Genomic DNA, 14,282 nt, shown 5'->3' on the forward strand with positions numbered 1-14,282 from the left:
CAAAGCCAGAAATATGTCAGGCAAACATCAGTAACTCAGAGTTTTCACAAAGTTCACAATCTAGAATAAAAGCTGCTTCTAACCAGTCTCTCTACTAGATCATTTACGCTAAGCTGCTCGTACATCTTGCTAATACATTTGGCAAACAGAGCAGGCTGAAATGGCATCCAACAGGTTAAGCAATGTCACAGGTTAAATGTAACTGCATGGAATAAACAAGCCTATCTTTTTAGAAGCTTGAAGCACAGAGCAAGTTTGGAAATTAATGTAACAATGCTATTTGGTATTGTGGAACTCCTTCCTTTTTATTTAAGCTTATTCCCACTCTGAATGCACACAATAATAGGAAAAAAACCATGAGAAAACATTCTTGTACTTAATGAGTCTGCCCACACACTTGCTTAGGGTTTCAAATGCCATATTGGATTCCTGCCACCAGTGTATCATCACTGATAATAGAAATCTATGCATAAAATAAAGAGAAATCCATGGTTCACCCAGGGTCAGCTGCATATTTTTGTCTACAAAATAAGCAGTAAAATCTTACTTTTGTTGTTAAGACCTGTCACAGCAGCATGGTCTCATGGTTTTCTTGACACATGCTTATTCTGATATTCTGTCTTTGCTCTTCAGAACAGTGCTTATATATTTCTTAAAAACTTAGAATACATTGCTCTCTGCAGTCAAAATCCTACATAAATACTTCACCAAAGATCACTTGTGGCTTTCCTAAAGATTATTTCTCATTTGATTTACTGGTTTTGGTATTGCTGAGGCCATCTATTATCATTATAATAATGGAGAAAGCTCATTTTTACGTTTGGTATCTGAAAGATTGTATATTTAAAAGTGTGTCACAAAACAATGTTTGTGTAGATATGCAAAGCCTTTCCATGCTTTTCTTTGGAACCTCTCAAGGCTAGTTAACATACCTGGACATAGGAAATTCCAGCAGCAGGGAGTAATTTACCCTAAAAACATTCTCATTTGCATCAGACCTACAAGCCTGTTGGGCTTCAGTTAATGTTTTCTTTTTGTATGAGAGCAAATTGGTAAGAATTTAGGTGCTGAAACAAGGGACAACAGTCTGACAAGAAGGGAGATCACCAAAACACAAATTACAGACGGAGAAAATCTAACTCCTTGTTAAAATACTGTTCTCCACTGAACCTCTAGATGTGCTTTGATTGCTTTATTTCTAAATGTGGTGAGGGATACTGCCCTATCTGCTCTCATACAGCATGCCACAATCTATAACAATTTTGTGTGATGTTCCTTTATCAGTCTGAGTTAGATTTAGATCAGCAAATCATTTTGGCAAATGTTTTCTTTTCAAACTGCAAGTTTTATAGTTTACCCTAATCAGAAAAGAGCACTTCAGGGTTCCCCTGTGTTACAGACTGGTGTTCTTGAGGGCTAAGAAAAGCTGCTTCAGACATTTTGCTCAAGGGATAACACAAAGCATCTTGGAGGTCTACACATTGCAGCTGTGATTTACACACCTACAAATTTAAGTCCCTGTGACTAGAAATGGCTTGCAGAGAGCCACTGCTGTGGATGACATCCCATACAATGATTCTCAGCACTCTCCCAAACATCTGCTTATCTGAAAGCCTCCTTCCAGAGCTGGCTGGCTATAAGATATTTAGTCTAATTCTTTCAGGTATTATGTTGCTGCTAATCACTCAAAACTGTAAGCCATACACCTTAGGGAGGTTACATGGAGTTTCTTCAGAGGAGGGTTGTTTCCTTTTCTTCTCTCATCACTGACTTAGGTCAACAGTGGGCTCTCATGAATACCTTGTATCTGTAATGTTTCTTCAGTATATATTTGGAGTTGCAAACAGGGCAGGTAAGAAATATGGTTTATAAGGTATTATTGTTACATGCTGATGATTCAAGGTGAGATGAAATACAGAGATTCAATGCTTTGTCATTCTGTCTTCTCAGATATTAGTGGTGAGTGAGGACATAACAGAAGTAGAAAGTAGGTACCAGTTTACTGAGATAATGCAAGACAGGAAATAACAACATCAGCATTTGTTCTTGAAAGTCTCAAAAATTTCATGTTCGTTACTAGATCTCTATCTTGATTCCTGATACACAGAAGCATTGTTGTAATCTCTCACTGTTACAAGACTGGATGCTCTTTCTTGGGACAGGTTCTTAATAAAGGCAATTATGCACCTTTGGTAGCATTGATCTGGAGAAAGCACTCCAGCAGGGCTACAGCCTGAAATCTTCTTGGAAAGGCAAATGGTATAAAATCCACCATCTCCACCATAGGAGCTCTACTAGGAACACAACACATGGATAAAGTTTAATGTAATACTTTAAACTTACTAGATCTCAAACATGTTTTGAATTTATGTGATTTCCTTTTTATCTGTTGACAGAGCCCTTGATATTGTCATAACTTTCAGGGCAGTTTCCATTACAGCTGAAATAATTAGCAGATCTGAAATTACGTTCTCCCTCAAGCCACCAGTCCCAATTCCTGAGTAAGTAAATATCACTACAGATAATGTGACACCTGGTTTATATTTATCTGCTTGCTGAGAAGAAAAAGACAGATTGTGATCTGGAGCTGGAACTTTGCAGATTTGCAGATCAAGAGTACCCTGACAATCAGAGGGATACAAAGGAAAAAATCCTAAGTAAGAAAATAAGCAGGTCAGCTGCAGGAGTTTCAAAACTTCACCTACAATTTGCTGATCTTGGTCTTGAGTCTGCCTGCTTTCTGAAGAACCTGGGGGCACAAGGCAGGACTAGTAGCTGGCTTCTGTCAGGTGGGAATTATGCTGCTGCTCAGCATATAACAACCCAGTTATTTAAATATATTTTGGACTGCTGACGAACTGATTTCTAACTGTGTGAGATGACCTTTAGCTTTCACTTCAAACCCTCAAATACTCACTTTCTGAAATACTTTAGTATTTTGTATATCTGATTGTTCTAAAGCAATGCAGCTTCACTTTTAACCTTCCGCATTCTGACATCACCATGTCTAACAACGTCTGACCTACAGGTCAGACTCCAATGCCAGATAGTCCATCTCCTTTTGTCAGGTGCTAGGGCAATTAATTGTCCTCCTTTTCTTTCCATATATAATAATGCCATTGGTGCAATTTACCCCTTCCTGCTAAGCTGCACAACTGTTTCCATCCGAGCATGTTCAGCTACACTCTATCCCTTATGCCAGGGCAGAGCTGTCAGGTTTTACTGGAAGAGCTAGTATCAATGCAGCTATAACAAAGTAGTTATCATTTAAATTGACCTTCTGAGAATTCAGTGGATTGCGTTGCAGCATTCTAGACAAAATTTTTGACATAAAATTAAACAATGTGGATGGTCCATGAGCAACAAATACAACTAATCCAGCCAGAGAAATACAAGGAGAAAATAGGTGCCTCAAGCATCCTCCACAATTTGTTCCGGGGTTGATAAAGTAGAATTTTTATGATGGAAATAAAATGGCAATGAAAATATAGTTTAAGATCAGAGATACTATAAATCTTATTATAAGAAATACTATTTTATACTTTCCTAACTATGAAAATTTTATTACTTATTTAATCAAATAAATCCACTCAATAAATGTTGCTACTTGCCACTTTTAAAGAGTTTTCACTGAAGATTCTCTGAATGCTTTACAGAGAAACTGCAACAGCAACTTTCTGGGTGAAAAGTGAAAGCAAGGCTTCATCCACGGGAGCAATGCAGCTAACAAACATGCTGAATTTATGTAAACAGAGCTACATAATATGAGCAAATTATGGTGATATCTGTCAGAAGGCACATTCTGACCCTGTGTCATCCTCAGTAACTTTACACAAGTCGTCATTTTTGTAAAAGGATGACATGTACCAGAATCAGGCCAATGTCATTAGCTGTATTTTCAGGTATGAGTGGAAAAAGAGGGCTAACTAGAATAAAAAGATCTCTGAAAATATCCATGTCCTAAAACCGAGAAGTCTATACCCACCAATAAGGTCAAAACAAGCCTGTGAGATGCTATACCTAAGAAAGAAGTGGAAAACCACTGTTATTTGGTGATTTTAGTAGCTTAAAGTTTCTCTGATAAAAACACTGCATCATTTAGAAAAGCTAAAGCTAAGACAGGAGTAGAGTGGTATAGACATCCACATTCAAAATATTTCATCGCTGCTATACAAGGTCATGGGCAAAGCAGAAGTGCTAAGTTTCATCTAAGGCTCTTTATGCTTACTCTTGTATCTTCTCTACAGATCTGCCTTATCCTTTCAGCAACCTTTTGTATATCAGCTCCACAGATTTTGCTCTTCACTTACAATCAGTTTTGCTCTACTAATTTTTAAACCTTAGTCTATTATTTCAAATTACTTGTCTCACTTGCAAATGAAATATGAGGTGGCTCACCAAAACGGAGTTCCTGGTTTTCATTCCCAAACCTCTCTTGCTATGAGGGAAAATTTAATCTCTTTTTATCAACTACATTAACTGAGGAAAATGAAGGCTGCTTGGGCAGAATCTGCTCTTCTGTGCTAGGTTTTTAACTAAAACTATTGCTCTTCTTCAGATGGTGCTGAGACAGAGACACTTTTCCAGTGCTTTATCATCTAAAGAAAGCTATTTCAGAGCTGAATAAAATATTCTTTAAAATAAAGTGATCAAGCTTCTTCTTATTCGTCTACCCTAATAGTGGCTCCGTAAATTGCCACTATTCAGCAAGAAAGTAGGTCCTCAGAAAGATAAGGTAGCCCTAAAAATCATCTACAATATCAAAGAGGTGCCAAAAAACCACCCAACTTCAGTTATCTGTTTCTACTCCTTACATTTTGCATTAAAGAGTGCATTGCTTAGTCATAAAGAGTGCATTGCTTACTCTTTTCAAGATAGGAGTGACACATCCTCTGTTTCACTCTCTACACACAGCAAGCACGTCAATATTCCTAGTAGCAAAGAACTTACAGGGCAGTATAGACAACCACATACCCTAAGAAAACATGCTTGTTTCTTTTAAAATATTATTAGGCCCTTTGATTTCCTAAGTACTTTTGTAAATGCATGGAATAGTATTTTCACACTGAAGGATTCCTGAAGTGGTCATGAAAACCTTGCCACGTGATTTTTTTTTACAACTGGTAGAGATCAGTTTTCGTTCTGAACTGTCTGAGAAGCATGAGGAAAAACAGCACAGTGCAACCAGTATATAGTATGTGGGCCATTACTCTGCAGTCAAATCAAAAATCTCTGCAGTCAAATTAAAAACACTTGTATCAATCTCTTCATTGAAAAAAAAAGTGTGAATGATCTGATTTCTAAGAAGACACACAAACCAGGTGCTATTTGCTTAAACCCACATATAGAAAACAAAAATACAGTCATGGTGAATGTCATTGGGAAAGTTGTTTATAAATAAATCTATGTTTCTGTTGAAATCTGAGATGTCAAGAATGTTTATGGTTTAAAAACGAGCTTACTTTGTAATATAAGAATCTTCTAATGTCAATTACAGAATAACATTAAGATAACAAAAGTTGATATGCAGCAAAAAAGTCACAAATATTGTTTATATTTAGCTTATATCCTCTTCTGCAGCAATCTTCCAAATTTATAGTTGTAGTGAGTGTGAATACTCCTAGGATGAGATCAGCATTCAATAGAATTGAACTGTATTTTATCAGACAGCACAGGAAAGGTGAAATTAACACCATGTTGTCCTTGTTCCTCTTGCCCGTCAGCAGTTCTTGCCCATTCACTTTGATTAGGGTAATGATTTAACCAGAATGTCCTCAGCCTCATATTTAGTACTCTGCTGTAGAATGACAGATTTAAATAAATATTTAGCTCCTGCCCTAAGTCTGGGATGTGTGCATTTCCAAGAAGACATAACCCAATCTGTGCTGTGTGCGGGCACACAGCAGTATTTGCTTAATTTCAGTCCAAGGAAAACACCCTTCTTCAGGTTTTACATCTCAGACTGCAAGATCACAGACTACACACCTTTTACTCAAGTCTGGAGAAACAGTTAGAGGATAAAGAAATTTCTGGAAAGTCATAAATCTAATGGATTGATGGGTTTTGTTGGTAAAACATGGCACAGAAGTTTCTAATTTTTTGATATATATGACTACTTGCTCCCTGCCCTTTTTTCCCTGGGAGGGGTTAAAATCTGTTCATGGCAAAAGCAGGGATATAACAGCAAATTTTGTTCTTGTTTGGGAGATGTGGACTTTGCAAATATCTAAATTCTCTTTTTTCCTCAGCCAATAAAGACAAAGAAAGTGAAAAGGGGGATAAAAAAAATCTATACACATTAGTTCCTGCCAAACTGTGCAGGAATAATGATGTAGAACAGTTTGAATCCCTCAGGAAAACCTGCTAGATCATTAGGTTCTTTCTTCCACTTGATGCAGGTTCATCTCTTTCAACTTCTTTCATGATGATGACATAATCCAGTTTCAAGGAACTTGCTAAAGCATTGATCCCATTTTTCAGATGGTATCTAACACATCTACAACATTTGCAGAATAACCAGGGTTTATTGTTGGCATGCTAGGAATTGGCAAGAAAAGCCATATCTGTAATAATAAGCAATGTGTGATTTCGAGGAAGGGAGAAAGGAAGGAAGAAGGGGGAAAGGAGGGAAGGAAAAAAGGAGGGAAGGAAGGGAGGAAGGAAGGAAAGAAAAGAAAAAACAAAACCAAAGCAGGAAGAGATCAGTCCTATGCAGGAGTCTATGAAGGATGAACAAATAGGAAAAAGCAGAGGGCAAGGGAGAAGAAATCAGAAAGGATAAGGTTCTGACCTAACAATACCTAAATGGGTACAAGAGACAGAACAAGAACTTGAGGGTAAGCTAAGAACCCAAATCCCTGGGATGGCGAGCTGGCATCACTCTGCCTGTGCTTCAGAGCTTTGTAGTAAGTAAGTACAGCTATTTGCTCTCACTGTGCAGGTTCCTTGCCTTTAAGCATCAGCTGGTGAGTTTTCGCAATCAATGGCCCAAACAGACAAGAGCTAGCAGTCCTCAGATGCCAAGCATGAGTGCAAGGGGCAAATTTTACTTTGAGTTACAGCTGCACCACATCAGAGGATTTAAATAAGACACATTTAATACCATTTACCTAGCTGACTCAAATTTTTCCTCCAAAATGAATGCATTTTTCTCTAATACAAAATAACATACATTGCTAAAAACAGAATTGGCCTTATTGTTAGCAACCTGCAAAGTTGTGGTTATTTCTCATTTATTGTTTCTCTAGCCCACGGTCAGATTTGTCAGAACATTTGCAATGCAATTCTACTTCTATAAGAAAATGACAAAGCAATTGGTTCATTCACAATTATGGACTATGCCAAATGAAAAGGGATACTGAAACACCTCTTATTATTCCAGAAGGCAAAGGAGTGGGAGATGGGTCAATTGGTTTCTCAGCTGCATCCTCCCATAAAAAAAAAAAAGGAAATAAAATCACTCTAAGCCTGTGAAGATGTACTTAAGCCCTTGTAACACATATGGCAAAAGTTAAATAAATGGGCTGTCTTCTCACAGGAAATTACACTGTTCACCATCAAGCAGAATGCTAAGGAACCTGAGCTTCTCCCCTGCAGAGGGATAATGATCCCATATCATTCCATTCATCATAGTGAAGAAGCACCTAAAAAGTAAGCTACTCTGCAGGTGTGCTGCTCTCTCCACATTTGCACATAATAGGTAGTCATAGTTCATTGGCATACACTTTCACTTTCAATATTATCACATTATAGATAACAGAAATGCTTCTAAATCTATCAGCTGTCATTTCCTGCTTATTGACAGAACTTTAAAAAGAAGAACATGGTTTTATAACACCAAGAATAAAAAGCTCACAGTTCTCCTTCTGCAAAGGCCTTTTCCTACCTGAAGAAGGAGATCAGAAGCTGGTTTGACTTTCTGCTGGAAAAGTACACTTAATGTTCGATTCTGCTGTTCCAAATCAAAAACTCTTGTCTTCAGCTTGATACATTCCTCCCTCAGATCCTGCAGCACATGGAAAATAGGAAGATTAGAAAGCAAGTAATAGAAGCACTTAAAAAGCTCTAAGTAATGTTGGATAAGACGAAATACACACACAACGTTCAAAATAGTACACCTCAGAGAAATGCGCTACTTAATTTTCTCTGGCTGTTTGATCACTGCAAAACAACATTAAAAAACTCTTGTACTGAGAAACAGCAGCTACCTGACATACCCTTTCTGTTAGTGTAAAAAGTGACTTTATTTCATTTTGTATTTCATTTTGTACACGATGCAAAGCAGACAGCAGCAATTAAGATTTGAATATTGTAATAAGCATAAGCTAATGAGAAAGTATAAGCTATACCAAACCAGGAAGGAGTTCAAAGTGGTACTGTGCCTTCAAGGTACTCTTCAGAAGACTGATTCACTTCCTGCTTTTTCCGAAATAACCAAGTCAGCATTGCTGGCTGGCATAGCGTGGATGGTCTGTATCTTCCCCACTGTAACTTGCCACTGTAGAACTGGCTAGGCTATGGTATGGTGCTGGTGCACCAGACATGTGGTAGCATGATCTTGTCTGAGACTTCCAACATGAGGTACCAAGAAGCCTTAAAACAGGCTATCAGAAGCAAAAGTGGAGTGTAAACCAGGATATTACTGTTGAAACCGAAAGATACAGGTCTTCTAGTCAAAGCCAAATCAGGTTCATGATGAACAATCCCTTAATGGCTTTCAGATGCTGCAAACTCTATCTATCTATCTATCTATCTATCTATCTATCTATCTATCTATCTATCTATCTATCTATCTATCTAACTTCAAATTAAGATCCACTTTTCTTTGCCACAGGATTCTACCATAAAGAAGACTTTGGAGATAGAGAAGGATGTGACACTCAGTCTTTCAATATAATTGGTGTAGTTGTCCATTGTGAGGTGTGAGAGCTTCAGAGGTTAGGAATAGTAGTCTCCTAATAAAGACCAAATACAATAAGCTTTATTTAAAATCAAATATTTAAATATCAAAAATATTTTCCCCACATTCCTTCAAATTTAGGACAGTTGCTGCCCTGTGGTATTGCCTAGCTGATATTACTTTCCACCAAAAGAAGGAGGAGAAACAGGCCTCTGGATCCTCATATGCTGTCCTGTCCATATCATTATCAGCATGATGACTTGGCTTTATGAGAAAACAACTCAGAGGAGGATGTAGCTTTAATTCTTGCGTAGAGTTGCTCTAGAGCAACTCCACTATAACCAGCACTGAGTTTATAAGAGGTGAACACACAAGTAAGCTCATCTTGAGACTTTCAGAAAATTGTAAACATCTTTTTATACATATAGTATGTATCAAACTTTGTGATACCACAGGCTGTTTTTCTCTTGATAGTTTCTATTTGTTTCCGGTGCTTGTTCAAGTAAAAGTGCTGGAGCCTTCCAACATGTCTCCCCAAAAAATCTTGAGTTTGATGTTTTGTAAAGCCCTAAAGCTTTGATTCCTATCAGTGAGATCTCTTATCTCTGGTCTTGCAGAAGGCAATCTCTATTAGGAAACTGCAAGCATCAATACCTACCTGCCTTTCAGAAATAATCAGAGAACTTAGAGTCTGTTATAACAGTGTTTAACATTTCAACACTACTAAGTGCACTGAAAGGGGAAAATGATTCACAGAAACTAACAACATAGGAAAAAAAATTAAATCTTAGCAATACCACTGCTCAAAACCTTCCTAACCTACAGTTTTAAACCTGTAAGATTTATGTTTCCAACTTTAGACTTTCTGTAAAAAGTGAAATAGAAGACAGTAGATTACTTGCCCAGATGCTATAAACTGTGCCAGTGGTAATACCACACACAGCCCAGAGGACAAATGAGGCACATAAAGGTAGCAGTAGTATGGTAAAATAAAGTTTGAGTGTAGAAAACTGAAGCTCTAGAATTACCAATTAATACAACTACCAAATATCTGAAGCATATAATTCCTCTCCCATGGGCAAAATGACCAACTGTTAGGTTAGTAATATCCCACACACCTCCAGTACTCCTTTGGCCTCACTATTGTGATACCTGAGCATCTCTATTGCTTTTTCTCTTCAGTATGAGACTCACTTTCCCCAAAATGGGATTAAATGCTTTTATTAGAGGTTCCAGAAATACACTGCTCTTCCTCTGAAGATGCTTCATCTGTTTTAACTTTTCATTAACTTCTGTATTTCATTGATGAAAATGAAATTACTTTCATATAGAATCCAGAGTGAAAAACCCCAAACTCTTCTGAAGACACTGCTGTGGAGGAGGGTAATATGCAAAGAGCAGATACTCAAACCATAAAATGATTTCATTAAGTGGTGTAACTCAAATTTCAACTTGCTGATCCAGGTTTCACATGGCAACAAAAAATCCAGTACCCAGAACTCATGCAATATGAGAAGCCTTTGGGTGGGGGGAGAGAGGATGGATGTTTCCAGTAAACATCACAGCATGTGAGGAGGAAGTTATTCACCATGAGAGTGGTGAAACCCTGGAATGGGTTGTCCAGAGAGGTGGTCGAGGCCCTGTCCCTGGAGGTGTTTAAGAGCAGGGTGGATGAGGCTCTGGCCGGCCTGATCCAGTGTGGGGTGTCCCTGCCCATGGCAGGGGGGTTGGAACTAGATGATCCTTGCGGTCCCTTCCAACCCTGACTGATACTATGATACTATATAGGTTTGTCCCATATAATTGTGTTGGCTTTCTGACTTACATTTCCCAGAGGTAAAATTTTCTATTAGTAAAGCTAGAAAATCCATCTAATTTTGCTACATAGAATTGTGAAATTTTGCTGTGTGGCTAATTCAGCACAAATCTCAATTTAACACAGTTTCTCCATAGTCAGAGTTGGGTTGGGTGTTTTTTTTTCTTCAGAAAAAAAGCCTTTCATATTAGAGAAATTCTAGATGTACAGTAACAAATTTTATACTTGAAAAGTGCACATTTAAGACTGCAATTCCATATCAAGGTTTCAGCGACATTGATAAATCACTCAAGCTTTGCTCACTCAATTTGTGTCACCAGAATCTCTCTGCGGAATCACAGCCTTTCCACACACTGGCAAGCGCACAGCGCTTTATTCGTTCCATTACAGCATGTACTTAATTTAACCAAAAATTAGTCCTTGAGGGACAATTTCAAATTCACAGCGAAGCCTACGCGGTGCGCGTTACTGTGCAAAATCACTCTTCTCCCTTTTCTGAAAGCTCTCCGCTTTTCTTCCTCTCACTATGCCCCAGAGGTGTGTTATCTCTCTGTGGCATGACTGGCTCTGTCTTACTGCTTAGCTGCCCGATAGTAGATTTATCTGTTTACTACTCACTATTAGGATTCCAGTATCTACCTACTTGGGACTGGTGTGAGGAGTCCAATTTCCTCTTTATTGTATGCTATTGTGCTCCTGTCTTTTCTTATAAAAAGACTTCTATGAATGGTGTCAGGAGCACTCTTACAGTTAATATTCATTAGCATTTAGAAGAGTACCCTCTTTCCTCTTTCTATGGATATTAAATTACCTATTATTACTCAGTAATAGGTAAGCAGCTGTTAAATCCCATCAATGCTACGTAAATTACTTTATTAAACGTATTCAACTCTGGGTGTATTGTATCCATATGAACTCCTTGGTTCCTATGGGTTTGGGAGGATTCATTATTGAGAAAGTATGTAGTCATCAAAATATGTGACACCTTTGCAAAGGGACTCAGGAAGATCCTCTCTTTATTTGGGAAACAACCATAATATTCCCAAACTAGAGACTAATATATTGAGATGAAACCCTCTGGTAAATATTTAATCACGAATGGGTTTATATTACAAAATGTGGATGAGGTTTTTATAGATGTTAAAAAGAGAAAATGCCTCCATTTCCATTTAAGCTGTATTCAAACACAGATTTGGGATTTATTTTTTTTAAAGACAGCTGAAGTTATGATTCTAAGGTGTGGCAGTAACAGCTCTGCAGAGAGCAGTCCCCTGATGATGCACAGACCATATAGAACATCTGTATACAGAGTACAGGAAGAGTAATTCAGCGCATTGTAAGGCAAAATCCCTCTTCTAGAGTAGAAGCCTTTGTTGTGAATCAAAAAATCATAGGATTGAACAATGATGCTTTCAACCTTCACCTGTGGTAACAGCTGCATGGATGTTTTGTGGTCCCTGCTGTCAGGTGAAGAGATTTAGGGAATGTTATTACTTCTAAATTATTGATACTATCTTGGGTCACAGGAAAGTGTTATCTATGAATGGTCAGCTGCACCCTCCAGAGTCTTGCATTACTCATCTACCACTTACCTGGACATCTCCATCCTCAGGGCAGGATACCAAGACGAGACTTGCTGGGGTCAGAACATCTTCCTGCACACCTTTTAGTCTATCCAGAATGTCATAAAATTGATCCAGAAAAGGTCTGCCCAGTAAGGAGCTGAGAAGGGTATTTGGCCTTCTCCCTGATGGCCAAATGCAACCTTCTGCACTTATCTATCATTTACTTAGGTAAAGATGTTAATGGATGCAGACATTTGTCTATCCTGCTGTCAAGGCACAATCCCTACTTGTAGGAGTTTAGTCAGCAGACATGGAGGTCATGTTGTTCATGTCTGAGCTCTGCAGCGGCCACTTTGTAGCCATGCCTGCACCCAGCCTCCTTCCTCCTTGATCCTGAGCTGTGTCCTGACCCTTTTGCTTGGCTTTACTTGGACCTGACTCCTCCACATGGGCTTATCCAGTGAACTCACCAAGGCTGACACTGATCACTGTCTCCAGATCTGACACTAACACTTCGTACTCACCATTCTACCTGCCCTGACACCACCCTCAGTCCCTGCTTGCCCCATTTGTAGAGGGCACTCTGAATCATAGAATCATAGAATCAGTAAGGTTGGAAAAGACCTCAAGGATCATCAAGTCCAACCTGTCACCCAAGACCTCATGACTACTAAACCATGGCACCAAGTGTCACATCCAATCCCCTCTTGGAACACCTCCAGGGATGATGACTCCACCACCTCCCTGGGCAGCACATTCCAACGTGTTCTGCTGTTCATTATGGATGATGTCCATAATGAAGGCTTTGGAATCAGACTTCAAAAATCTATTCCAGTATTTCACTAGAAAACATCTGGGTGTGTGGCAAAGATTTCTGATTATCTTGACTTGGTGTTTCCTGATGCATTTAAAGAATATTATTTCTTGTCCTGTCATTCAGTGTAGACAAAACAGTTTATATTCTTCTTTGCACTATCTGCACTAAAAGACTGTATTTATGTCTCTTCCACGCTTGTCTTTTTAAAGCTAAATGATCCAAAGCATTTTAATAACGTCACATTCATCAAGTGGTCTAGATCTCACAAAGGATCATTTCATGAATATTGAAGGGTTCATTGCTTATTGTTACAGATCTTTATATATTGTCTTCTCCCCACCTCCTCCCCCCCAAATGACAATATGGAATCACATTAAACTCAAAGAGCACATTTTGGTGGAATTGTCCTACCAGTTATTCCCAACCCTCTCTGGGCAGATGATTATTTTTGCTTATATGCATTATCTTGTTTTGTTCTCTGTTTAATTTCATCTTATTTCTTTTTTTCCAGATTATTCATTTTAACAATTTTCAGTTTTACTTCTCCTGCTAGGGTCTGCCTGAAACAACCACACTTCATATCCAGCCATTTGTAATGTGAACAGAAACTTCAGACATGACTTGATCAGAACAGACCTTTACAGAAGCCATAGTGAATCTTTCCATTCTGCTAGGTCTGCAGTCAGCATACAAGAATTTTGCCTGTGCAGTACTTCCCAGGAAGCATGTCAAAAGGTTGAGACAAAATACGAGTTCCCTATTGCTGGTCCTGAGCCCACAAGTAGAGCAGCTGAATCCTTATTCTATACGTGGAGCCTTCTCTTTTACCAAGGAAAGCACAAGCCCACATCAAGAAGTCTTTCCTTCCACTGAATATGAATGGGCATGCCAGCTATTGACATGCATTGTTATTTATCTCTTTTATGTTCCATGGGAAGGGACTGGGAGAGCATTATGGATAGGGAATGGAAAAAAATCACCATCTGGAGGAAGGATTTTCAGATGCTGCTGTCTCAACATAGTTACACAATAAAACCTAGATATGGGTGCTATATGATCAAGCCTTGAAGATGTACAGTCTCATTGGACTAGAAAAAAATTAATGTTGGGCCTGACATGTGGCAGCCTTGATAACTAAATGAACATAATTTAAGAAAGGTATACTATAGATCTCTTAATGAGCAA

The 14,282-nt window shown here is 38.4% G+C and overlaps 1 protein-coding gene across 7 annotated transcripts in view; it reads right to left on the reverse strand.

The window, feature by feature from the left end:
- Positions 1–14,282, reverse strand: part of NCKAP5 (NCK associated protein 5) — a 531,557-nt gene that overhangs the window by 83,648 nt on the left and 433,627 nt on the right. For all 7 annotated transcript variants that reach the window (XM_068139093.1, XM_068139094.1, XM_068139096.1 and 4 more), the window contains one exon: positions 7,886–8,005. In XM_068139093.1, coding sequence (XP_067995194.1) covers positions 7,886–8,005 — 120 coding nt within the window. The remainder of the gene's footprint in view (positions 1–7,885; positions 8,006–14,282) is intronic.

Source organism: Melanerpes formicivorus, unplaced genomic scaffold, assembly GCF_026170545.1.
Source record: "Melanerpes formicivorus ecotype bairdi unplaced genomic scaffold, bMelFor1.0.p_v2 SCAF_5, whole genome shotgun sequence".
In the NCBI taxonomy this organism is placed as follows: domain Eukaryota; kingdom Metazoa; phylum Chordata; class Aves; order Piciformes; family Picidae; genus Melanerpes; species Melanerpes formicivorus.